This window comes from Arvicanthis niloticus, chromosome 19 (assembly GCF_011762505.2).
Source record: "Arvicanthis niloticus isolate mArvNil1 chromosome 19, mArvNil1.pat.X, whole genome shotgun sequence".
Lineage (NCBI taxonomy): Eukaryota > Metazoa > Chordata > Mammalia > Rodentia > Muridae > Arvicanthis > Arvicanthis niloticus.
In genome coordinates this window covers 12733850-12761517 of record NC_047676.1, presented here as the reverse complement: position 1 = coordinate 12761517, position 27668 = coordinate 12733850, and the positions used below count along the sequence as shown (strand labels likewise).

Here is a 27668-nt window from a genome sequence, read left to right as displayed (position 1 = left end):
CCTGAGGCTTCAAGCTTCTTGTAAGTCTCTGAGGTGATGAGAGTTTCATCTCTTGGGCTAGAGATGTACTTCAGACTACTTGCCTAGTATACATTCAAACTTGTAAGCCATCCCTGGTACATAAACCTGGCATGGTGGCTCATATTTGTAACCCAACATCAGGATGGAGAAGCAGAGAATCAGAAGTAGGAGCCAATCCTAGGCTACATGAAGCCCCATCAAAGCAAAAGGGAGGGAAGGAAGGAGGGAGGGACAGATGAGGAGAGAGCATGAGAGACAGGAAAGGAGGGAGGAGAAGGAAGAAGAAAAGGAGGGAGGGAGCCAGGGAGAGATGGAAGGAATAAGGGAGGGATAGGGCAAAGGAAAGGAAGAAAGGGAAATTTTAGATTCTTAAAAACAACAAAATCAAAGTGAAACCATCTTCAGACTAAAAGAAAAAGACTCCTCAGACATGAAGCAATTCTCAAGTCAGAAAAATTAAGGAATAAATCAGTCTTGCAATTTTTCTTTCTTTTCTCTCTACTCCTTTGATGTGGCAATGAGAGACTCATTAGCATTTTAACAAGTTCCTCCAGCCAATATCAGCCCAACCAGCAAACTGTCAGTGAGGCCATACTGGGAAAAGAAAATCCCAGCATTATATCTTTTGATGAATAAAACTAGAAAGTGTGTAAACAACGTCTAATTCAGAAATCATTTGTTTTGGCTTTCAGGAGAGGCAAACACTGAGTCAGATGTGCAGGAGAGCACAAACGTGGACACATTCCCTCCTCATTCTTTTTAGGTCTTGCCAAGAGTCTCAGGTCAAATCTGAAGAGCCTAGCTGTGACAAAAGGCAGTCAGGTAATCACAACCTGCAACCATAAGACACAAATTTGCTTCTTGAGAGAACATGATTTAGTATTTAAAATAGTATATTGGAACAATAAAAAATTTCAGCTCAGTTCCTAGAACGTCTTTTGGGTAGCTGGTTCACAACCACCTATAACTTTACCCCCAGGGAATCCAGTGATCTTTGGACTCCACAGGTGCCTGCAACCATGTCCATACACAGACACACACAAAAAACACACATACATGCTTGCAGACATGTACACACACACACACACACACATTAAAAAATTAGCAGAAAGACACATTTTTCAAGACTGCAACACTGTGTATCAACTATACCTGTAGGAAGCCTTCATCACACAATTCTCCATCTCTAAAACTTTTCACTAATAAATACTGATGATTTCATCAAAATCTCTCAGATTATGTTTAAATTTTTGCTTATTCTAAGATTTAAGAGGCATGGTTCAAATCTCATACTTACCATTTTAAACAATCAAGCTTCCTCTTCTACCCATCTTTCCAACCCTGTCCTTAGTGCAAGAGTTAAGGAAGATGAGGATAAGAACAGCGAGGGTGCCCATCCTTCATCTGGTAGATCTGTGGTATGCCTGCTAGCACTCTGCCATAGGAAAGCAATGTATAGCTTAAGAAATACTGCATCTAAGATCTAAACAGAAGCAACGCCATTGGGACCAATGTGATTATAGGCTACAATTTGTTCACTCTCAGAAATTCAAATTTTAGGCTGGGGATATAGCTCAATGGCAGAGTGATCATCTGGTATGTGTAATATTCTAGATTTATCTTCAGCATCCCTACCCCCACAAGACCCAAAATGATTGCAGCTCTCTTGTTAAAATGTAGCCAGCCCCTTCTTCCTAAAACTGTACCACAGGGAGAAGAATTTGGCTAGACGAATAATTCAAACCCATTAGAAGAGAAGCAGCTCCGTGATGGAGCCTGGGGAGTGGAACTCTTGCTGCTAAAGAGAGCATTTACATTTATGCAACAACATGAGATGTTTCTATTTTTATTTCCCATAAAAATTATCATGGGAAAACATTTCTTCTCATAGTGCTCATGAAAAGTGTTCATTTTAGATCCCCTGATATAAACTGCTAAGCACGTAAGTTCTACATATAACACATACAAAGTGAATGAAACTTAAAATAAATTATAATTGGAATGAGTAAAACGATATTTAGGACTCAAGAAAAAAAAGTCAGAAGACAGCACAAGGTTGGTACTCAACTGATGAAAGAAAAATGCAACTGCACCTCATCCTTAAATTAAATCACAAAATCAGTCACACAGTGAGTCACTTGTCACAGGCTGTGCGAATTGTAGGAGATTAGCACAAAGGAGAAAGCTAGGCAGGAGTTCTGGCACTGATCATGTCTCCCCACTGAGTCTCCAGCCTCTTCCAAGAGCCTCAGTGGTGTCTGACCTGCCCTAAGGGAGCAAGGGGGAACCTTCATTGTTGTATGCCACCAAACTGGTTTTAGAACGTTCCAAATTTCTTTACATTCACTCAAAACCACCCAGAAGGCTAAACTGGTTCTCATGCTTCATGGGGAGCTTTGGTTTAGATTTAAATAGCAGGTTCCATGGATTATAAACTTTAATGTTCCAGGCAGCCCCAAACTGTTGGTCATGGCAAATACTCTGAACTATTAAAAATCAACAATCAGGCTCCTCCTCCTCCTCCTCCTCTTCTTCTCATCCTCCTCCTCCTCCTTTCTTCCTCTCCTCCTCCTCCTTCCTCTCCTCCTCCTCCTTTTCCTTCTCCTCCTTCCCCTCCCTCCCCTCCTTCTACCCCTCCTTCTTCTCCTCCTCCTCCTTTTCATCCTCCTCCTCTTCATCCTCCTCTTTCTCCTCCTCCTTCTTCTCTCTGCTCATGTGTGCACCCCTCTTTTCCCACCCCCATCTCTCTATGGTGACTTCCCCGGCCTCAGTCTCCCTATGCATGATTTCCTGTTCTAAACTTTGTGTGGCATGGATGATTGCAGGAGTCCTGAAATCTGTGAGCGCTGAAGGATAGGAGTAAAAATTGACAGTGTGTGTATCTATGGATGTCCCAAATCCCTGTTCATTTCCAAAGTAAATTTGAGTTTATTTCTTCCTTGTCTTTCCATTTATATATCAGGTAGAAAGCACTGTAAAATTCCATTAAATGTCAGTCTCATTTAATATTTTCCAGAAGCGCATATGAATAGAGCAAGAGCTGTAAATATCTCACTAAATCAGGGCTGTGTTTGGATGTCCCTATCAACTCTTCTAAGCCACAAAATGTCAATTTTTTAAATTACTAATTGTGTGTCAAAATATATATTCCTTCAAAATGTTATCAACATACATGAGAGAGGTTACGTTGAGGATGGGATCATTATTATAAGGGCGTGATTCATTTTAGAGGTGGAGTGTCCCAAGCTCTGCAATCAGAAATCTTAGGTCCAAGTCCAAAGGAAGAAAAGCAATGCAAACAGGAAGAATTCTACCTTTGCATCCTTTTATCCTACACAGCCCTTCCATAGAAGGGCTGATGCCTTCCTACATCAAGGCAAATTATTATCTTATCCTACAAAATTCAAATGTTACTTTCATCAGTAAACACCCACATAGACTTACCTAGAAATGACATCAAACCTATTGTCAGTATTTCATGCACCTTTCAAGTCTCTGACAATAATGACATTTAAAGAGAACTGTTTCTCATCCCTGGTTCCTACTTCCACATGGAGCAATTGTCATGCAACTAGATTCATCAGTGGTCTCTGATGGCTCCTATACTTATACCCAACCAGGAAGGAAGTCAGTTAATTGACAGTAAAGTTTGGAAGAAGAACTAAATATTCAGGAATCCATTCTGTCTGGGTCTGCTGGATGAGCCTGCTGACCGGGTAGTCAAGATTCACTAAGATCCTAAAGAAACAAATTCAGGAAGTAAAGATGATAACCACAGAACAGAGATTCTAAAGGGAGCTTGTGTTGGGTATTCTAACTCCAGAAGTACTAGTAACCTTCAGTTATGGGAGCTCAGTCAAGGTCAGCTCTGTGAACCTTAATAACCATGGCTGCATTGCTCCCTGGGTATATGAGGAGGTAGTACCTGGTTCTTAAGCCATGTGGGCACTGTTTCCTCTGGTAATACAGGAAACACTAAAGATTGGGATGAAAGTGGTCTTCTAAGTGTCTGCTATGGGCTAAATTACGTCAACGCAAATTATAATCTAAATCCTAATTCTCAGTATCTCAGAATATGAGTTATTTGGAGACAGATCGCTGGCTGCTTTGATTACCATAGTAAAAATGAGGTCACACTGCATAGGCCTGAAATCCAATAAGATGAGCTATATAAGAGCCATATGGAGAAGAGCAGAGACCTGAAAACCACATCTATAAGAGGAAGAACACCAACAAGTTAAAAGAGGAAGAACTCTTCTGTTTTCCAATGAAAAATGGCCACTGTCAGCCTACTTATGATACCTAGGTGGCAGAAATATGAGTCATCTCGTCTGTGGTTCTTTATTACCGAGGCCCTATGACTCAAACATTATCTAACATGACATTGATTTATATACCTCCAAATAAACGCATAGATGGATAGTCAGAGATCTCATAACATGTAATCCAAGGAATTTTTTCCAAACATCCTAGTTTATCTGCTCCTTCCTCACAGAGGAACAAGGTGTTTCTATAGAAAACATCTGAGTAGATCCAAAAAAGAAAAACAGAACCTGGCAGGTTCTGCAGAAACATCAGAACTGACCCAGCAAGCCCTTGTTGTGTTCCATGCCCATCCAGCCTCTGGATCCCTGACCTTTTGATAGAGCACTCTTTAATAGACCTGAGTCTGTAATGAATGAGGGTAAGAGTCATCAAACATGTTCCACCCACCAGGCATCAACTAACCTTTGTGTGTGCCATACTGTAGTCCCTCAGCTATTATGAAAGATAGAAAATCTCTTCACTGGATGACAGAATGGGAACCTGAGCTTTGCATGCATTCAGTAGATTAAATTTTGACTTGAAGACCCAGATTCTATGAACTCAACACCTCAGTCCAGCCCTAAATTTGATACTTTTAGACCAAAAGAGAAAGATGGAATCTACAACTTGCAAAGTTATGAATAACCTACAACATCAGTGATGCAAAAGGAATTACAACCCTTACTCAGAATTATTGCACAGAGTTCCCCATGTCTTAAGGAGACAGTATTTTCATGAACTTAACACAGAACAAACCTTTCTACTGAGGAAAAAATAAAATAAAAACCTGTCGAATCTCTGGCTTCTGCCATGGAGTAATGTGCTATCCATAAAATAAAGATAATCCTAGATGACTAATCTTTCTCTTCATCTACTTTCTAGTCTCGACAAGTTATGAAGGATTATTTTCTATAAGCCTTTGTTGGTATCACTGGCATTCAGTGTGTACTGTAAATTTTAAGCAAATGTCAATTGTTTTTCTAGAATCTTGCAAGTAAGTTGGTATTCAAGGTGAGCACTTGGAATGATGCACAAATTAGCTTTCTGCTCTAAAATCAGATTTTGTGACAGCCATTTTTTGCCCTTAAGAATTAACGCTGAAGTTAGGCAAGCATGCCAGATTTATAGTACCCCTATGTCACCACCAGCAGCAAGTGTTCAAACTTGCAGGTTCGCTCATTCAAATTTGACCTCTTAAACTCTAATGTGAATGCATGGCCCGGAGATTTCTTCAAATGCAAGTTCTTCTTCCATAGGGTCTAACATGGAATATGAGAACTCAGTTCCTCTAACATAGTTCCAGAATGAAATCCAACTGTCTTTGATGTCGCTTTGAACATCTCAAGGGGTCAGATGGCCAGCATCACAAAACCCTGAGCATTACTACTGAACCTTTCTATATATATGTTGAAATCTCCCTGCCCTCCAGTTCCCACTGAACAATTCTTCTCATATACTGAGCCTAAGTGACACATTAGCTCCTTTGTGAACCATCTGCAAGATCTCTCCTTCCCTAGGCACATCTGCTCCTTCCTTTAGGTCTTTCTTGGCTTCTGTGTATTTATATTACTTCTAATTACAGACTTACTTTTTGTCTTCGTGGCAGATTTTATCCCTGGTGGGCAGGGCTAGATGTATCATGTTCCACTTTCTCCTTGGCATCTAGTAGGGCAACTGATTAGGAATAGATGTCAGTGCAGGTTAGCCGAATGGATTAACCAGACTTGGGCTGGGATGTCAGAATTTAAATTTATCCTTTCAAGATAAACTGCTTCGTCTCTGGTTCTTTCTGCCCTTCACATTGTGGTTGGGTCAGCATGCTGAGTCTGACTCACTTTCAAGGTTCTCTTACAACACACCATCACATTTTAATGGACCACCATTTAAAATTAAAGACCTCCTCTCCTTCGAAGAATAGAACCCAGAAAAAGATGCCTTCATTGGAGGGACTTAGAAGCTGTAGTGTTCTGAGCAAATCACAACTCTCTTGGCTTCTTGCTTTGAAAAGTTATGCTAATACCTTCTTACTTTTTCTGGAGTTAAGAAAGATAATATAAGAAACAGCATAGGGATCATGCTAGGCATAAGGTAAGAATTACTGGATGCTGCCCGCTGCTGTTGGGTATGGTAGAGTAGAATTTACTGGCATGCTCCCTCCTAGCTAGACAGGAACTAGAGACACTTGATCAAGCTTCTCTGCTTCTTTTCAGGCTCACATTCTCCACAGCTATGCTTCCTCAGTGTCCTGCACACAACAGTATGCTTTTGTATGTGTTTTTCTGTGCATTCCTCCCTGTCTTACCTCACCTAGGATGTTCCTTCTGTGATGCTGCCCAAAAATGTAATGGCCATAACCCTTCCTTCTCTCTGCTCTCGCCCCTCTGGGCTCATAAGGAAACCATTCACACCGACTCTAATGTCTGTCCACTGGAAACTGCCTTTACTACAATGATAGGAATTTCCTTCTCATTCAGTTATTTTGTAACCTTCTGTATCATTACCTTTTCTGGCTTCTCAGAGGCAAGAGGACCTACAACAAGTGTCAGATTCTTTTTTCCTCAACAGAGAGATCCAGCACTAGAGGAGCTGAGCCATGTAACTCCACTTAGAGCTCCTCTCTCAAGCAAGACACAAGGCCATTTTCATCCACAGGTTAAACACTGCAACAAAGAACATTCCAATCCCACCTTTCTTATGTAACTATTAAGTTGTACTATTTCAGATTTCAAGCATGTGGGCTTCTGACTAAATATGTATTGCATCGGGTTTTTTTTTCACTCTATTCCTGAAAGCCTTTCTAGTAGACATGTCACTTTTGAAAAAAAAAAAAAAAAGTAAGCTACAATTTCAAAGACACCAGTACTAATAATTGTACTAAGAGGCTAATGCATGATTAATGCAAGAAATAAACAACTCAGATCTCCAATCAATCACTAGTTACATAATCAACGGAAATGATTTAACATGACTTTAAACTATAGCGGAACAGATGGAGTGGTATGTTTCAAATTAATGAACATGTTCACATTACACTTACCAAGTTTTCAATAACGCCCTGCTCTAATGTTTTCCAACATTAGTCAATCATTAATTGGTGCCTGTCACCGTAAGAGACTCTGCCCTGTTAACATAATCTTGGTAATATGAACCCTTGTCTCAAAAAGGAAATAAATAATTTTATAAAATGGTAGTCATCCTAAGGGCATTAACAGATGACTGAAGACAATTATTACATCCAGGTCCTCGCTGCTATAAAGTAAATGAGAAAATGCCTTGAATCAGTTCTGCAGCTCAATATAAAGCGCTAAGCACATGGAGCTATGAGTTTGACTCTTCTACAAGAGAGCCCAGGACACCCCGGAGAAGAGTGATAGATCTGTTAAACTGAAAGACGATCCTAGAAGGAAAGCTTCGCCACCTAGCAGAAGAAATAAACATTTTCTAAAACTCCCTCTCATCTCTGTATTTGTGTTGCTGCAAACCATACGCCATAGGCTATCACTGACTACACTGAGATCACTCTATGGAAAGCCACTAAATAACAAACAAATAAACATACCATGGGTCAGACTCACAGCAGAACAAAGCACAGTTAACTCTCACATGGTCCAAAGATATCTCTAAATGAGATGGAAGTTCCTCTCACTGTCCACTCACTCCCAAATTAGAAAAAGAAGTTCTTCCCACTTCAAAATTTTCAGTGTCGCTTCACTGTTCATATAAGAAAAATCCTGCTGGGCAGTGGTGGCGCACGCCTTTAATCCCAGCACTTGGGAGGCAGAGGCAGGTGGATTTCTGAGTTCGAGGCCAGCCTGGTCTACAGAGTGAGTTTCAGGACAGGCAGGGCTACACAGAGAAACCCTGTCTCAAAAAAAATAAAAATAAAATAATCCTTTATCCTTTACATAGCTCTGACAGCCCTAGATGGACTTTCCTGACCTTCAAGTTTATCTTATCTTTCCTGTTTGTGAACAAATATGGGAATTTCTCAGAAAAGCTTGCAACTCAAGAACAACTCTCATGTTGCCCCCATCCCCTTCATGGTAACCAGAAGCACATTCTCACCCTCCGGACTAAAAACAGACACAAATACACAACCACTGACTACAAAGCAATAGAGTTGGTGATCCACTCTGATTAGGTCTGGCATACATCTTTCTTGTTCTGGTTGTGCATACAGATATTTAGTAAAAGTGACAGATGATATTATACATGCTTCTGGGGGGAAACCGTCTTGAAAATGGGACAGGCCCATAGATAAAAGACCTGGGCTGCTGCAGCTGCCAGTCAAGGTCATTGACTGAGCATGGCCTTAATGCCAACTGGAAGTAGGGTTCTTAGTGGAGAGAAGCTTCAGTTGGTTTTTCGTTTGTTTGTTTGTTTGGTTGGTTGGTTTGTTGCTGGGTACCCTCTGATATTTCTGTTCAGATCAGCATGTACAAATTCTGAAGGTAGCACTTCTGGGTGTGCTGATATTATATTCAAAGCTTGTTGAATTCTTGGGGAGATAATGAGTAACCAGAACATTCTTTCTTATTTCCTTGCCATGAGAATAATGCACACAACTCGCCACATTAGTGACTCTCTTAAACATCACGAAAAAAATCCTGCTTTGTCAGTAGACATTGCTATTAATGCAGAGAAAAACAGACATCGGGTTGCCCAGCCATAAATGGTACATCTGTATCAGAGCACTCGACCCACGGGGCCTCTGTGGAAGAGTAGGAAGAAGGCGTGTCAGAGCCAGAGGTGGTAGATGACTATAACAGTTTTGTTTCTGTATACAGCAGAGCAGTTGCTCATATGAACTCACTGTTCAAGCTAAACAAATCACATCCTAGCAATGAGAGGTGGTCACAAAATCCAACTCCTAACTGCAGAATTATTGGAAATTGATGGCTGCCACGAGAAGAGTTAGGTTTTTTTTTTTTTTTTAGTTTTTCAAGTGTGACCTTTGATCGTGTTCCGGTGGGTGACCAGAGACTTGAGGAGTATTAGAGTGGGTACAGGCTGCCACCTCCATCATATGCCCAGGACCAACTCTATGAATTTGGGCATGAAATTGGCTCATGGGCTGGAGATTTTGGGCTTCAGATGTAGCCCATGTTTTTCTGACTCTAGGAAATCCTTTGTTACTCCTTCATCACTTTAGGCAGCTTCATGAAAGTCAGAAACGAGATGACTGCTGGAAAACTGATGGAAGCTTTTGCTCAGGACAAGGAAAGAGCAGAAACAACCAAGAACCGCTTCCAACTCATGATATATTAGCCAGAAAGTTCACTTGCTAGGAGATCAGGAGATGGGATTTTAACTGTTTGTCATAAAAGATCTTGAGAACGAAGAACCTGACCTTCCAGAGATGACGAGCAATATAGTTCTTAGCATCCCAGTTGAACCAGCAGCCACAGGATGATACTGCCAGAAGGGAAGCATAGCTCACTTACACAGAGGAGAAGGAACAGGATTATGCAATGATTCAGGTCTCAGAGCATGCAACAGCCTTCCCATCCAAAGTCTAACATACAAAACAGTGGAGTTGCCAGGAGACCCCTCTGAGGCTCCAATCTCTTTTGAAGCTGATTCTTTTCTTCATTATTTTGATAAGATTTTCTAGGACCTAAACCCCAAGAGTTAAGACTCTGAAGATATGGTTCCAGCAGGCTTCAACTGCTTACATTATGATGATGACTTAGGCCTTGAAAGAAAAATCCTTTCTATATAGAACAGTCATAAGTCCTACTTGACCCAGAGAGGCCAGGAACAGGCACACACTAGCATTGGCAGAAGCTTCAGCACTCAGAAAAAAAGGGAATAAGGAATATCCATCTCAGATTGTAAATAACAATTCAGTTGATGAAGATTTTGGTGTAGCAGATTGCATTGTGGCAGCAGAGGCTGTAAAATAAACCTAGTTTCAAATATACTGGAATTCTAAAGGGCCAAAGATGGGCTGGCAGGACCTGCACTCTACCTGTTATTCAGCATAGATCTGTTGTGAAAACCAAGGCTAATCACACTCAGATGGGGAGAAAGAAACCATGACATTTTTGTTTCGGTTATTTTCCTTTTCTTTCTTTTCTTTTATAAATTAAACGAAAGATCCAAACTATTTCCTTTCCCATATACGTCTAATAAACAGAAGTTAGACTTTTTTAAATCTCTAAAATTGAGTGAATTTCTTTTGCAATTTCTACCCTGTCTAGTTTTAATGTATAAATAAATAAATACTAGAACAAAAACAAATAAATAAATCTAACATATAAACTTCAGATTTTATCTCACTTTCTAGAAAATAGAACAGAGTTTACCAAAGATAATCTGAGGTCAAATCAAGTTGTAGTATAATCCTATATATATATATATATATATATATATATATATATATATATATTCATTCTTTTGGTAAAAAAAATTCTTCATAAAGAATAGAGAATTTAAATACCCTGAGCCTGTGTGCTTAGTAGTCAAATTACCTACATTTTGTATCAACAGAATAAAAATTGTCTTCCTAATTTCATGACTAAGATGCTTCAAGGCTCTATCTGGTACTTTGAAATATGACTAGATAAAACATTCAGTATTCTTAGATTAAAACCTAATTTTTAAAGATTTAATAAATTTAAAGGGGTGAGGGTAAAAACATAATCCCTCTGGCCTTAAAAGTTTAAGGGGAGGAGGGCTGAACCATCTTAGAATCTGAGAGTCTAAGTCTCCTCTGGTGATCTATAATAACTAACTATTGGGAGAATAGTGCGCCCAGTTCCCTATCTGCATTTTATGAAATTAATAAAATCAGAAATTAGAAGTATCTTTTCTTCTATTTTCCTCTTGACATGTCTGTTCTGCTTAAAGAACATGCTTGTTTTCTTCACATGAAGTCAACTAAAAACAAATCATTTACAATTATCTCCAAGATAAACCTCAAACTTAGCTAAACATGAACATCATCCCTTTTTGTGAAAATCAATTCTGCTACTAAAATGTTAACTTCATTTCTTCATAGTTTTTGGAGTCTTCGTGATATTTTAATGTTACTCAGCAGGGCCATTTCTACTGAAGTCAAAAATAAGAACACAGTTCATTGATTCCATTCATGTTTATCAAATACTTATTGTCATATTCTCTGGTAGATTCTGGGCTGGGCCTACAAATCTGAATAAGCCTTACTTCTTTCTCAGAAAAAAAATCAACAAACCACAGAAAGAATGTAAGGAAGTCAATTATAATCTTACATGAAACTTAGCAGTGGATGTCTGGTTTATGCAGTACCTGTTGCTGTCCTAACCATGGATGACCATATCTGAACATCACTGGACACTGAACTGAGAGATCATACCCATATAGAAGTCAGATATTTAATGGATCAGCAGTACATCTTTGTGTCCAATGAAACCACTTGGTATCAAAATACAAGTGCCACAAAGGTTTTGTAATATCCAACATTATAAACTGATAAAATAAGTATGTGCTGATACCTTGTAGAACATATATTTTCAGCTATAATGCTGTTAGAAATATGCTCACAGCAATAAGTACCCTGTACTTGGTTCGCGGCTTATGGTGCAAATGTATTTCTCTAGTATAAGAACCCATATACCTTCTGCACATGACTGCATCTTAGATAGGAGGAAGAGGAAGACAAGTGGTGATTGGAGGAGGAGGAATGAGGAGGAGGGAAGAGGAAAGGGATGAGGGAGGAGGAAGGGAAGGAGGGGATTGAGGAAGGAAGAGAAAGAAGAGAGAGAAGTAGGGAAGAGGAGGAGAAGGAGGAGGGGGAAGGAAACTATATGTGGGCCTAAAATATAAGGGTAGTGTTACGGCAGGAAACAATTACAGAAGAGAAAAGCTATAGGCTTCCCATTGCAGTGCTAAAAAAGCATTATAATGAGAACAGTATAATAATAATCAGAATGATGTTAGTTCAAAATTATATTTTAAAAAAGTCAATATAAACTGCACATACTTTATGTAAATTTCCCAGAGTGACATAAGTGATAGCAGATACTGCCACACGCAGGAGAGGATAAGCCTAACAGAAGGACTAACTGTCTTCAAAAGAAGCTTGTTCTGAAGATCCAGCTGAGGGATTATCTAGAACAGCTTTCTCTGTGAAGTTCAGTGATGATCACGCAGAGCAAGCAGCCTCAAAATGTGCCCTCCCTGAGTGCTACAGGAAGTCCACTCTACCAGCAATTCTGTGAAGTTAACAGGTTTGACTAAAGATTTTCAGAGATACAGGAAGTCATTTCTAGCAACCACAATTGTGATAACCTTGAGGGGGAAAAAATCCCTGGTTCCATCACTCTATCTTACTCCACAGCAATCTTTTTCTCTCCCTGACTCAATAGCTCTATCTTTTATAGTACAAAAAAAAAAAAAAAAAAAAAAACCCTCTGTGAAGAGAAATGTAGATTTCTTCAGCCAATTATAAGAAGTCACATACTTAACACAGTAACAGAAAACAAGAAACATAATGCACCAGATAATCCACCTGGGGAAGACGCATAGGGTACGCACAGCAGAAAGATAGATCTTGGTTGTGTTTCTAATCATTGACCATCCAGTTGCCTGTTTCCCACAGCCTGCAGTCTTTACAACTGGTTCTTCGGTAATTGCCAAATTACAAATAACTGCTTAAATATATGGAAGTGATTTCCTCTATGTGGTGCACATATTAAGTCTATAAGTGTCTTGGACATAAAAGAACACCTTTTACAACTGAAGTGCTTTTTAACTGTTTATTTGATAGTCTGTCTAACAGCGTGGGATGTTAGAAACTTCCTAAGGAAGTGAGTATATCCTGGGAAAGCTATCTCCAGGCACAGGAAGTAAACAGCCGTGTTAATCTGATTCTTAAGGTCACAGTGTGTACAGCTGTAAAGGTCAAGTATTTTCAAAAGCCAATTCTTTGTACTGAGATAATGATGCCCTCCCTACCAACCTTCTCTATGTCTCCTCTTTTCTTGAGAAGTTGACTCTTTAATGTTAAAACATACAGGAAGATGGGAAGGTGAGAGGAGACTTAAACAGTGTGCCTGTTTTCAGTCACTCAACTCACCAGTTATATGAATTCATTCCACTGAGAGCCTTGTGCAAAGAGCAGGTAGCTATTGTGAGCCCACTGGATCTTGTCAGGAAAGGAAGGTTCTATCTCAAAGTTTTCTTCTTCCACCTAGATGGACCCGGTTGGCTTTCTCTAAGTTGTAAACACCCTGATACAGCTTGTGACATCTTCCATTCAATATTGCACCTTCTAGGCACGCAACGAAATCCAAGTCCCAGTCTCCTGGGAAGTCTCCCTCTCCTTTCCTGCATACCTTATACTGAGAGCATCTGATGAGACACACTCCTGCTCTACTGCAATCACTAGTTAGCTGTTCCATCAGTGACTACAAGCTTGTGGTCTTGCCATAAGATTAGATTCCTTCGAGAACGAAAAGAATTGATGTATCACAACAGATAGTGGTTTAAGACTCAGGAAAAAGGAGGGAACTCTGGGATGCTACAGGGTACATGCTCTCTCTAAATGAGTAAGTCAAGTCCAAAATGATTTTAAAGATCCTTCAGGGAGAATAAAATACACTTTAGGGAGATTGACCATGGTGTTTCAACTGTGTGGACCATGGTTCCCACTGACTTCTGCCAGCCAATCAAAGGCATTTAAATTTACACCACACTCTTTAATAAATCCCCATTTAATTAAGCAGAAACAACGAAGACATCTTAAGAATAAGCAAAGCCTTCATTACAAGCATGTTTGGTTGTATTTAAATGAATCCAAATGTTTGCCTGAAACACACTGCTTATTAAGTGTCTTCTTTTACAGTAAAGAGTAAACTAAGAAGAAATAAACATAAAATTATCTTAGAAGTGGTATTGGGAATATCAAAGATTGAAAATATTCCCTCTCCAAAGACTCCATAAATGATTCTGAGAGATGCAAGATGTCTCTATTAAATATTAGTTTTAAATGGAAAGAAAGAGAGAAGAGGAGAGCTAACTTTCCTTGGAGAGTGGTGTACAGTAGCCATCCACGATCACCCATTCTTGAAGATAATTCCTTGATGAAATTACACCGAGTTTGATTTTATTTCTAAGCTTACGTACCAATTTTGTGGATCACAAGTTGATGAGTTTCTCACAGCTCAGACTAATTCTTGAGTGCAAATTGGACATCTTGTCTTTATTAAATTGAACACACTGACTCTATTACAAGCTCAAATCCCCAGAGGTAAATTGTGAAGTGTTTCAGATCTACCTAAAGTTATAATTAGGCAGCAGCTTAAGCTATAAGAGCAACTCTGTCATGTGGCAGCGAACTGCTAATTAAATTAGCAAAACACATTAAGTCTCATGAGCCAAAGCTTTGCAAAGATTTCCTATGCGGTCGTGACACTTTCAGTGATAGTTAAGTTTAAATTTTAATTTTAAAGGCAAAACAAATCTATGTAAGACTCATCCATCACTTCCTTTTACAGCTAATGGGATTTGCAAAGACTGAATCCTATTTCAGAATCTCCAACCGCCTCCTGCCCCCAACCTTCACACTTGAACCGATGTCGTATTTGAACTATTGATCCTTTAAGGACATTAACTGCCGTTATCTTCCTCTGGATCTCTATGTTTTGTTCATCTTTCTGTGTTGTATAATTGGTGTTACAGACTTCTGCTCTAATATCACTTGTTTTATAAGCTGAGTTCTATTCGAAACTGAACAGTCTCTAAGTCTATACTCGGAAAATTGAGAAAATTTCCAGCTAGAGAAAGAGTAACTCTGGAAGATGGCTTGAAGAACAAGAACACTTATGTAAGCATCAGGATCTGAGTCTGAACACCTGTGTAAAACACTGGGCATAGTGGTGTTTGCCTGTAGCCCTACCAATAGGGAAAATAGACCTGTGAATTCTCCAACCTCACTAGCCGAGAGCCTAGCCCAGTCAGCAACCTTCTGATTCACAGAGATATCACATCACCCTGTCTTAGGGTAATAAGGCATTGAGTAATCGAGAAGACACTGCATTTCTCTGACCACCACCTGTGAACACACAGTGGGGTGTATGCAGCTACATATTCACATACCTGTAAAACACACACACACACACACACACACACACACAGAAACAAGAATCTAATGGGTTCACTTAAAGGAAAATCACACCAAACTATCAACATAGTTTACAATTGTATATCATGGATAACCGCAATATCAATTCCCAATATTAAGACTGGTACAATCTGTTAAGGGTGCAATGGTGTGAGAAGCTCGGGTACAATCTGTTCAGGATGTAGTAATTGTCACTTGCAAACTTACTCTCAATAGTTCAGTATATAAACAACTTGGAATGTTAAATCTTATCTTCCAGACATATGGCTCAGGATAGGATCTCTGTGTATAATATTGGCTATGAAAAATAGTTATGAGTTGACATTGGACAGGATAACTTCTCACATACAATTTCAAATTATGTTTTGATAAAACCTTACAAATGATTGTCATAAATTTTCACAGACTACCGTGGAAGAGTAAGGGGACATGGGAGAGAAGCAAAGTGAAGTCTGTAGGAAAAAGTGATCTGTAGAGAAGGCACTCCAAGAACAATATGCAAATTATGAACAGGTCGCAGTGATATCGGTTGCTATATACAATTATCCAAAGTTAAAAACTGAGTAAAAAGAAAGACAGAGCCAGTTTAAATGCAGTCAGTCATGCTCATAAAAGCACTGGCATGCACCTGAGAGGGACGTCGGCAATGGATACTGTTTGTCACACAAAGCTAGGACAGCGGCCCAGCTGGTAAAGTTCCCATGTAAGTATAAGGAACTGAGGTCAGATCCCTAGCATCCATGAAAAAGCTGGGTGCAGAGTTGCATCCGTAACCCCATATATGTTGAATGGGTGACCAAGACATAACAACTAAAGCTTGCTAGCCAGCCAGCTCACTGAATCGGTGAGTTCCAGGTTCAGTAACAGAGCCTGTGCCGAAATACAAGGTGCAAAGCAACTAAGGAAGACATGCAGTATTGACTTCTGACCTCCACACACATACATTTACATATATGTACACCTGCATACAGGTACACATGTCTACTACAAACACAAAATTCACTGACTAGTGAAACAAAGCCCTGAGGGCAAGAGACACCACCTTGAGTTAAAAGCATGATCTTTCCCCTCTTCGGTGAATCACATTAACTTTGTTTAAGAATGCATCCTAAAAGAAGTAGACGGAACACAACATGAGACAGAGCAAATAAACAGAGCCATATGCCACAGCACATTCAAATCAACTCTATTCCACACTGCTTTAATTTGGGCACTGAAAATGTAAGAAACCACTGACTATATAAATAAGTGGGTGGATTTAGGTCCAGGAGAATAACGCTATGAATTCTTTGTGAGTCGGCTCATGCTACATGCCTCAAATGAAAGAAAGAAAGAAAAAAACCTTTCTTTTAAGAAGTCAATTCAAGAGGCAGTTCTACAGAGCAGAATCAAGGAATTCTAACTCAAAGACGAACAGTGAAGTCACCACAGGGGTCAAGGCCCTCCACTGTGAGTAGCTGGGTTGGTTAAGGTCCTCCATCATGAAGTCATGTGGGTTAATGTCCTACATTGTGGAGTCATTAGTTATGCTAAGGTCCTCTGGCCTTCTAGATAAGACTGGTAGACACGAGAGTCCACCTGGGTCCAACAAACTGTCTTCAACACTTCCACACAGCTTCCCTTGGTCTTGCAGCAAGCTCATAATAGACATAGAAACAGAAAGGTAAAAAGAGAATTAGACACTTCCACCTGCAGAAAACTATAGCTTCTTTGATTTTTTTTTACTATTACAGAGATTTTTTTTAAATGTTTTTAGTTTTGTTTTTTCCTCCTAGTTTGTTCAATCCAACAATGCTGTATCAAACTCCTGCTTGGCAAATTATTAGAGGTATATAATCTCAAAAAAAATCATTTCATTTCCATTGTCCGAGGTATTTCTGTGTAAATACATTTTTTCCAGTCTTGCAAGACAGCAGGTGGATAAGCTGAGAAGCCCAAAACAAAGAAGAAGCAACCTGCAGCCAAGAAAACTGGTGGTACCTCAGCTGGGACCTCAGCTGGTGTGGCCAGAAAGGAAGGTCTAAGGTTCGAAACCCAAGTGCAAGGATGAACCCCTGTCCTGGGGAGAGGAACTGGCAGGTACTCCTGATCTGCTGAGCACTCCAGAAAGGGCTTGTGCAAAAAGGAAATACTCAGCTGCCAAGGGAAAAGAAGAAAAAGGAGCTGACTGCTGCTACTGTCACAAAACTACCCAGCAGCGACAAGAATGGTGGTGACCAGTGTAGTTATACTTTGCAAAAGGCCTAGGTAATACCCTACTGAAGACAAGCCAAGGAAGCCACTGAGTCATGGGGAAGTGTGTGTCAGCTGGCACACAAGTCACCTGTATGCCAGCACTACTTCCAGTACCATCTGACCACCCTCACCAGGCACCACACAAGTGAGATTGTTTTCCTCAAGCATCTGGGCAGTGCCTGCTACTTGATTATCTTGGCCTCAATTGAGCTCCTCTGTGCAGGCCACACCAGAAGTCTGTCATTGCCACCTCTTCGAAAGTTGCTGGTGACAAGGTTAAAATTCCCAAAGACTTGACTGATGTTCACTTCAATAAAAAAACATTTGTGCATGCCAGGGCAGCAGGAGGGAGAGGTTTCCCTCATGGAGAGATACCGGTAACAGAGCACGGTTGATCAGGACATTGCGCACTTGCAGATTTTGCTAAAGATCAAAGCTGTTTCTCGGCTCCATGGCTATCTGTGAGCTCAGTTCTTTTTGACAAACTGGTAGTCTAAATTGTTAGCAACCAAATCAAAGAGCTTCCTGTGTTATGGAAGAAAGGAGAGAGGAAAAAAGAAGGGAGGGAGGTGGGAAAGGAGGGAAAGAGGTAGGAAGGAAGGAAGGAATAAATGAAAAAATGAATTAATGAACAAACACACAAACCGGCCAGCCCTTGTAATTTCAAGTTCCTAGAACTGTGCAGGTATCTAGCCCTGTAAGCATCATCTACAGAGCAGCCATCACACTGGAGAATCCCTGAGAGAGACAGCTGACCTAGCCATGTTTAAACAACAGCTAGCTGAACTAATAACTTCATTTTCCTCCAGAGGAAGATAAAGGCTGGTTTGTTGAAATGTCACCTTTAAAGTCACATCCTTATGCCATGTGTTCTATGAAAGTCAAAGCTCAGTTTGCTTTCTGGGAGATGTTACAACCCGACCCCGTTCATTGACCCCTCTCAAGGATGGTTGCTGTGTGCTCCCATTCAATCTCCCAAGTAGATGTCATTCACACTGCTTGTGGTCAGAGGACATCATGTTTAGGATGGGATGCTTGAATGGATAGTGGGTGGGAATGACTCCAAAGACTAGAAGAAGACAAGCAACATGATTGGAAGAAATTATGCTGTAACTTGCAAGATTGGCATGCAGATTATGCTGGGAAACCAGAAAATGCCCAGCTTTCTATTCCTGGACCTAACTCCTCTATAGTGTTAGGAAACCAGGAGCTTAAAGTATCACAAGGACTATAATGGGCTATAAAGACACTCTTTATCAGTTGTCAGGGAAAACTCTATGTCTCCAGCATACACCTTAGATACACAATGTTTGCAAGAGAACATTCCTAGTGAGTCTAAAATACCATTCTCAGGAAAGTGTTATAACGTACACTGTAATACTAGCAACTTGGGAAGCCAAGGGAGAAACTGAAAATTCAAGATTTGCCTAATCTACACAGAAAATATCTATATTAGAGAATAAAAAGTAGCTTTTTTCTTATGGATTTAACAAATGTTATAAACATATTTCATGAAACCATGAAACACATCCCAAAAGGAGCCATCCTGATGCAGGCACTGCACATTGGCTCAGAGCACAAGACCACTCACAGGCCAAGCCATAGGCCCAGGGCAGGTCTTGCTACTTCCTGCTCCCTTTCCAAAGCTTAGAAGCAGCAATTTCAAGGTGCTGTTAGTGTGATTTACACATGAGTTTGCAGAGGTGTCAGCTTACTCTACTACCTTCACCACTGTCCAGTTAAAAAGCAGGGACAACCTTGATGATTGTCCTTATATCTACTTACAGTTAAACCTCCACTAGCATCCTCCACCCAGGATAAAGCAGTTGTGAATGTCCTTTTCTTCACTGTACACGATGTCCTCAATTTACAGCACCACACATTGTATAGTAGAATCTATGTTCTCTAATGAGAGGCATAGCCTGAACCCCTAGCTACATAACAGTGGTCAGAATCCAGTTCACAGTAATATATTCACACAACACCACAAACAATAACAAAACAAGGGGACCAATATGGTACCTTCCCTCTCCTCCCCATCCCACCTAGGGACAACCCAGAACTGCTGTATGGTGAACCATTGCTATGGTTCTCAAGGGCTCAGGGGGAAAAGTAATGTACATTGTTTGTTTATTTTCTAGATCATTATTGTCTAGTTGTTCATCAGTCTAGACCTCTAAACTGACAGTCAGCCTGTGTTCTCAGAAGCCAATGCTGATGAAGTCCGGAGCGAAAGAGATCCGGAGAGAGCCAACAAACTGAAGAGAAGCACTGTGAAGAGCCAACTGCACTTTTACTAGTTTTCTTATCACTGAAAGTTAAACTCGGGGGATGGAGAGATGGCTCAAAGAAAAGTATATTCTGTTCTTCCGAGTCAGTTCCCAGCACCCATATCTGCTAGCTCACAACTGCTCTATCACCAGCTCCTGGGAATCCGATGTCCTTCAGCCTCCAAGGGCAATTGCACATGCATGTGATTGCATACACACACACACACACACACACACACACACACATTGTTTTTTTTTTAATATAAGGTTAAACATAATTCTTGACAATGTTGGGTAAAGAATCAAAAGATCAGTTTCAAAGGAGCCCCTCTGTATTCTTGGCAGGAAGTTGATACTGGCCTTCTGTTAATCTATGAAAGCATTGCCAGTAAGTGTCACCTGGTAGTTTCCAGAAGGAAGGAACTCACATAACATCAGGTAAATCCACTTGTGGAGGTCAGGGAATGTGCCACCATAATCATTCATCCTGAGAAGCAGCCTGAGGCCCTGTCATCTGTGTGGGGAGAAAATGAGCCCTGGCTACTCACCAGCCTAGCACAGAAGCAGCTGTGCACCAGGCAGCCTTAACACGCACTTCCCTGAAGTAAATGCCCACACTGTAGTTAGAGTTTAATATTTTAAATTTTCATCAATCAAACACATGCAGAGAAAACTGGATGTTCATTCTTTACCCCTCCTCCCCCGACCCTCTCAGCACAGGGTAGCACATTATTTTTTTACTGTTTTCAGCTTTTCAACTAAACATCTTCCATATGGATGGGGCTTTTCCTACTAAGATCTGGAAAGAAACTCCACACTAATGTAACCCATTGGTAAAAATTCCATTTCATAAGAATATCAAATTTTCATAGTCTTTATCCCTGGTATTATTTTCATAATGTTAGAAAATACAATCATGACAAAATGTATAAAATGTTATAGTGAAAACCAGTACCTTTTCCTGGAGTTGTGGGGAGAGAAAAGAAAAGGAAACTTGAGACCCTTAGGTTTTCTTCATTTTATTTTTAAACATAAAGCATCATTTTAAATGCAAAAAAAAAAAAAAACCCTAGAATCTTTTTTCCCAATTCTTTCAACAAAGCACCAGTATTTTCTATGCTTAAAGGGGGAAAAGAGACTGATGAGAAAACATCAACACTGGCAAACACAGATTACTTTAAAAATTAACCATTTTTGTAACAGACACACGGTGTGGCAACAGTAACTGCCACATACTGGGGTAAAGCATTGAGAATCTCATAAAAGGGACTCTCAGTCAAAGAGAACCACTCTGAATAAATGGAAGACATTTTCATTCGGTTTTCTTAGAACGGAGATCCTAAAATAAGTGGCTATAACCAGTGAGGATTTCTCATTGCCGTCACTGAATTTCAGGAATGATCAACTGTTTAACTTAGCTAGCGGAAAATTAAAATTGGATTGCTACCTGGCCCTCTGCTGTGCTATGTGGAACACAGCAATCCATCTGCCTTAGAAGTTGCTGATGTACAAGAAACAATGCAAGGGTCTAAACACAAATGAATAGAATCCAGCCATCTAAGCCACCTAGACACTGGTCTGAGAATAAGAAGCCCTTAGAAGGACATTCTGTGCTCCCTGACACCAGACAGAGAATATGAGAAGAGAAACCAATGGAGAAAGGGCAGCATCATCAATATGTGGATCCCAATACAGATGAACAGGATGTAAGAAAGCGATGGGCCAACACCAGCCTGTGAACGCGACTCCCGATGTTAAGATCAGCAGAAACTAAGCCTTCAAAAGGAAACTGGACACAAGCTTCCTTAGCACCCTGAACATTTGAGAAAACCTGGATGCATAAGATATGCAAATCAGCTTACCCTATTTAAAATGCTTTCTAGCATAAATGGCACAGAAATGACCTTTGTTGGATAATTAATTCAGAGGGAACTCTTAATCGGAAAGAAAATTATCTATTGTGTTTCACACTAAGATTAAAAAAAATAATAACGGGTCAACTTTTTACTAAATACCACAGAAAAAATTCCTCACTCAAGTATTAGCTCAAAGCTTCTTAGGAAGCAATTGAATTCCAGTGTGTACCTCCACAGACACAACCACATAACCCTTCATCAAGCATATTTAATAGTGATGTATTACCATACATGATTTAAATAATGAAATGAAGCTCCTTTGCATACCCCAAGCTTCCGCGATTAATCAAGTCCTACATATGTCAGGACTGTGACCCTCCTGTCAGCACCAGCCTAAATTTAAGGAACAAATATTCTGCATATTCTTGCAGGAACTTATAACTTGTATCAAAAGCTCTCATATCATACCATTTTGCCATACTGGAACATGAGTATACTCTATCATAGTGACTTCACTTGAGTCAACCTATCGCGTGTTGGAAAGATAATACCATCTGCTTTTATGTTGAGATACTTAAATCCCACCAAGTCAACTTCAATGGCAGTGCCAACAGAGAAGCCAAAGCAAATCTTGGGACATCACTGCCGTCTCCTTTTTAACAATCTGATAGACTCTCATGCAGTAGACTAGGAGGAAATCTCTCGTGTGCTCTGTCTTTCAAACAGCCAGCTGTGTGAAAGGGAAGAGGAGCTAGGAAGAGCAGTGATGCCTACCTTCGCTGGTGGCCACATTCTTCTGGGCTTTGGTTGGTGTGTGATCTGTGCTTGAACTCACGTCGGATGAGACGCTTGAGCTGCCTTTGCCTAGAGCAAAACAAGAGGAAAAAAAAAGTAGCATCTGAGTTTTGTAATTTCAGAACTGGACTGTTCCTTTTACTCAGTCACACACTAAGCCACTCATTTCCAAGTAAGGGCCTATAACACAAAATGTGGAGTTTATTCAAAGGTTCTGACTTATGCACTGAATATCTCTGGGGAAATATTTGACACACATTACAGTGGAACTAAACCCTTCTTATAACATAGCCCAATTATAAACCCAGACAAGAGTATAAAACCTGGACAATGTGCTAATATAATCTTGTCTTGGCATAAACATGAGTAAGTAAGGATGTGTGGAGAGCATACCCACTGCATTAACACCACTATACACTTTGCATCTCAGAGCTCTATAAATAAGGAACTCTCAGAATGAGAAAACGAGTATCAAAAGCAAGAGCTTGAAGGTTCCACAAGGCTGTATCACATTAAGAACACAAATCCATGGTTCAATGTCTTTCTGGGAAATAACAAAAACCAACCAAAAACAAAAACAAAAAACAACTCCATATCCAACACAGTGGTCCTCAATCCAGGAAGAATTTTCTATTCAAGAGGATGCAGGGAAATGCTTAGCATAACTTTTGGTTGCCATAGGCAAGGGCAGAGGTGCTACTGGGTATGTGAATGACTGTGGCCAGGGTTGCAGCTAAATGTCTTAGAATGGACATGACAGTTCCCCACAAAAAAAGAACTTTATAACATAAATACCAGGCATACTTGGGCTGAGATCTCTTGGTCTACCTGATTGTACCTAAGTCAATGGCTGAGATTCTGCACCTCTCACCTTCTACACAACCATACACATTGATAAACATTCTTCAAAAGACATACTAAAGACTATAAATACAAAACACACTAGTGCACAGATGGAAGTCCCTGAGAGCTATGATGGGAGATTTCAAAATGTTCCATGTTACCCTGACAAAAGGAGGTAAGTATTTTGAAGGGATCTAGCAGAGAGAGGACCTCCTGTTGTCCTTAAATTCCAAGCAGCAAATGCTAAGGTTAGGGTTAGGCTAATCACTCACTACAATGGTATGAAGTTGGCCAAAATCATCTACAAAGAGAAGACAACACCAGCTATTAAAGGAGAGTTTGGTTCTGGCTAATAATTTGGCTTCCCTGTGCAAAGGACTCAGTTAATTTATACCCAGAATCCTAATCCAACTGTGAAATAATAGCTACACCTTCCTTGTGTTATGTTCTTGTACATCACAGTGATAGTGCAGCAATAGAAAACCCACTGTTATTAAAGACGCAACTGTTTCATTCCACAAAAGTTATGATCAAAAGTTTATCGTAATGGGGAAGCACTGACTTCTAATAGTCTTCCCAGTGTGATATGCAATGAATTGGATATTTACTTTCTACCAAATTGTGAACATCTTAAACCCCAAGGACATAGCATTAAAGAATGAAGCACTTGAGAAGCAATTAGATTAGAAGAATGCAATCCTCATAAGTAAGGACTGTGTCCTTAAGAGGTCTCAGCCCTGGTCTGTCACATCGAGGGTACAAACAAACATCGGTATACAAACCAGGGAGCAGGCCTTTAGCAAGCAGCAAATGTACAGGCACCCCAATCCTGTCCATTTACATTTATCCTGTACGATTAGCTTTCCAAGTGTAAGGAGTAGGCTTCCATTAGATATAAACCACCCGGTATTGGGTATTTTGTCATAGTAACCCATATAGCCTAAGCCAAGTTTACTTGAGTAAGCTGATAGTCTAAAGTCACAGTATAGACCAGTGCAAAGTCTTACATGTAGGAGCTTCAGAATTCTGTCTCCTATGTAGGAAGGCGTGGAAAAATCCAAGTTCATGGGTAATACCACCTGAGCTGGGAAGACAAATGGATTTGTTTCCTCTTTCCATTACCATTGTTGCTAACTCACTGTTGGTGCTCCAAACCAAGGCTGCTATCTAGATTGTATTTCACCAGTGTCTCCCTGAACATTACGTGAGATGGTACAGTAACTATTGGTTTGGTCTAACTAACCTTTTGTACTGGAGTCTTTAGAGGCTGACTGACACAGTGAGTCTCTTACCAACTTAGGAGTATGTGAACTTGCTCCCTGTCCTCAGGACATCTCCTTTGCTTTGTAATCTTGAACATTCCCTCCTCCTCCGCCTACCTCCCTCTGCACCGGAAGTTCAACATCTATATTGAATAGGGAGGTGCTTGAACTAAGAGATGGCTGGCTCAAATTGTTAATAATGCTGAGTCCATTAGGTTATTCCTCAAAGCCAAATAATATAAACACTCCTTTTAGCAGGGCAAAAATAATATTCTAAACCACCTAATACATAGACGTAAATAAGTTTAATTATGATATTGCTTGGTGAAACATAGATTGTAAATTTAAAATAAACTCCATATGTTATACAACTGACTCAACAAGAAAAGCAAAACAAAATAACAAGCAAAAAATAATAAAACACATAACATTCAAGTATAATAGCATTAATTTAACATGATGGGCGATGGTGTGTGGTTTTTGCTGGCATTAACTTGCATTTCTTAACTTGAGAATATTAAACACTGACACCTAAAGCCTATGTAGGCTTACTTTGAGGATGTCTCTACTACCCTGGGGGGTATGAGTATTAATTCCACCTGCATCACTCCACCTCCATCACTCCTCTCGATAAACAAAGGCATTTTTTGGTTTTGGGAGACAGTGTCTTACCATGTAGTTCTGATTGGTCTGGAACTTTCTATGGAGATCAGACTAGCTGTGAACTCACAGAGCTGCCTCTTCCTGCCAAGTGCTGAGATTAAAAATGTGTGTCACCACACCAGGCTGAGAGTCCCCTCTTACAACAAAGTAGACCGTGGGCAGAGCTCCATTTGGTCTGATGTCTTCATTCACATCTTTGAGTCTTTTGTTTTCTTTACACTATTAGTCCAAAATCACTGCAGAAGAGCCCTCCCTTAGGAGACAGTGACGTCTTACAGTAGGACTCACGCTGTGAAACCAAGATGCTATGTTTTAAGAGTTTCACCACATACAATAATCATCCATGCCAACTAACCTGTTGTGTGAATACTTGCACACAATGAGGAATAATTATAGCAGGACACCCAGAGAATCCATCACCTTAAATGATCATTCCTCCGTGTTGGTAGCATTCATTTGTAAATTGTCATCATACTGAAAACCCAGAGACAACACATGCCTGAGGAAATACTCAGTCACGACTGGAAACCTGTACCATCCTTGTGCTGGTGAATGAGAAGGAATAAAGGAGAGAGAACAATATTATGAATGAGTCTGTGTGAGACTGTGAGCGCCTGGGTAGGGTGGTACCCCCTCATACTTTAGATGCTTCACCTTATTAAATATTCACTCCATATGCTCAATAGGCTCTCAATTGTACCTCCAAAATCTCTTTATTGCTCCTCAAGGAAAATGGTAGACATCTTCATTTCCAAATTATCCCCACTGATACCAGCACAGCACCATGGTTATGATGGACCTCTATTAAATTCTGAGAGCATATATCTACTTTATGCACAAAAATGCAAGGCTTCTTACCCCCTCAAGAACCACTTTTTGTCCCCTTGAAGGCAAGACTGCCTCTACTGATGTATATCCTTCAAAAAGTAAACATTTTAAAAACACACTAATATTTAATGCAGTAACTAAAAAAATGTAAGTTAATTAGGAGCCCAAGTCTAGATAGTTCTACCTGTCTAAGATGGTTACGTTTTATCATGTCACCACAAACACAAAAGCGTTGCTCTGAAGTATCATGTGATTATCTACTCACGAGTATTTTTCATCACCAGATCAATGCAACCTTGTCTTACATGTTTCTCTTCAGGAGTCATCATGTCTGGTGTGGCTTTCGGTTCACTTACGTTCAACTCAAGGGCAACTGCACTGAATTTATCCAACATTAGAATGGGATATCTGCTTTAGGAACCTTAGAAAGCCTTTTAAAATTACACCTGGGATCTTTTCAATGGTAAAATTACCAAGAGGACAGTAAGTAATAAATCATGTTCCAATAAACAGACAATAAAGAAATACCAGTGAGAGCTGAAGATATGCTTCAGTGTTAGATCACCTACGTAAACAGGTACAAAACCCTGAATTTGATCTCAGTTACTGAAAACAATGAAGCCCAAGTAACACACACCAAAAGAATTGTGGCAAACAGCATGAGATTAGGATGGCAAAGTACCCCCTCCGTAAACTTCTCATGAGAACATACTCGGATGACTACTTCTGAGTATGTACTTCTGATGAAGACAAAGATGTCATATCTGTGAGAAAGGCTGTGGACGGTCAAATATGACTTAGGTATTCATTTGGGTAGTTACAAGCAGATAAATGTGAGAATACAGGAGCTGTCAATGTGAGAGCTGACTACATATTGTCCTGTCTTACATGCGGTTTTACATCTTGTAGCCAGATTTTCTGATGACATGAATGGATGCCATGAAGGATCCTGAGTGAACAAACCTAACATTGACCCTGTACTTGCCTAGTCTTGGGGAAACAAACTAAACCTGGTCCATCTTATGAAGATCAATACCTGCATTCCACAAGCTACTGCCATCATTAACAAAATAACTGAAATGTATTTGTAGGAATGACACAAGCAGCTCAGAAATATCCAATTTCTTAGTATATTTGGGTTCATATTATAGATACTGCCATGGTGTTCTCATCAACACCATGTTCCCAGTGAGTTCAAAAAGAGAAAGATGAGGATGGCAGTGTAGTTGAGAACAGAATGAAGGAATTAGGTATTAAATTATATTAAAGATGAAAGAGCCATTCCACTGAAATTGATAAATGTTACCGATAAGCTACATTAATAAGTGTTTGTATAATTATAATCCTCACCATAGATAAACCAATGGGTGGATTAATTATTATCAATTCAGACACCCTCTCAACTTAGGGATGTCAGCACAACCACATGCCTGCCTTCATACCCATCATTCCCCGTTAATAACCAACTCTAGGTGGGCAGGCTCTG

The 27668-nt window shown here is 40.0% G+C and overlaps 1 protein-coding gene across 1 annotated transcript in view; it reads right to left on the bottom strand.

The window, feature by feature from the left end:
* Fbxl7 (F-box and leucine rich repeat protein 7) overlaps positions 1 to 27668 on the bottom strand; it is a 334328-nt gene that overhangs the window by 211228 nt on the left and 95432 nt on the right. The window contains exon 2 of the mRNA XM_034523597.2: positions 22566 to 22655. Within this exon, the coding sequence (XP_034379488.1) occupies positions 22566 to 22655 (90 nt within the window). The remainder of the gene's footprint in view (positions 1 to 22565; positions 22656 to 27668) is intronic.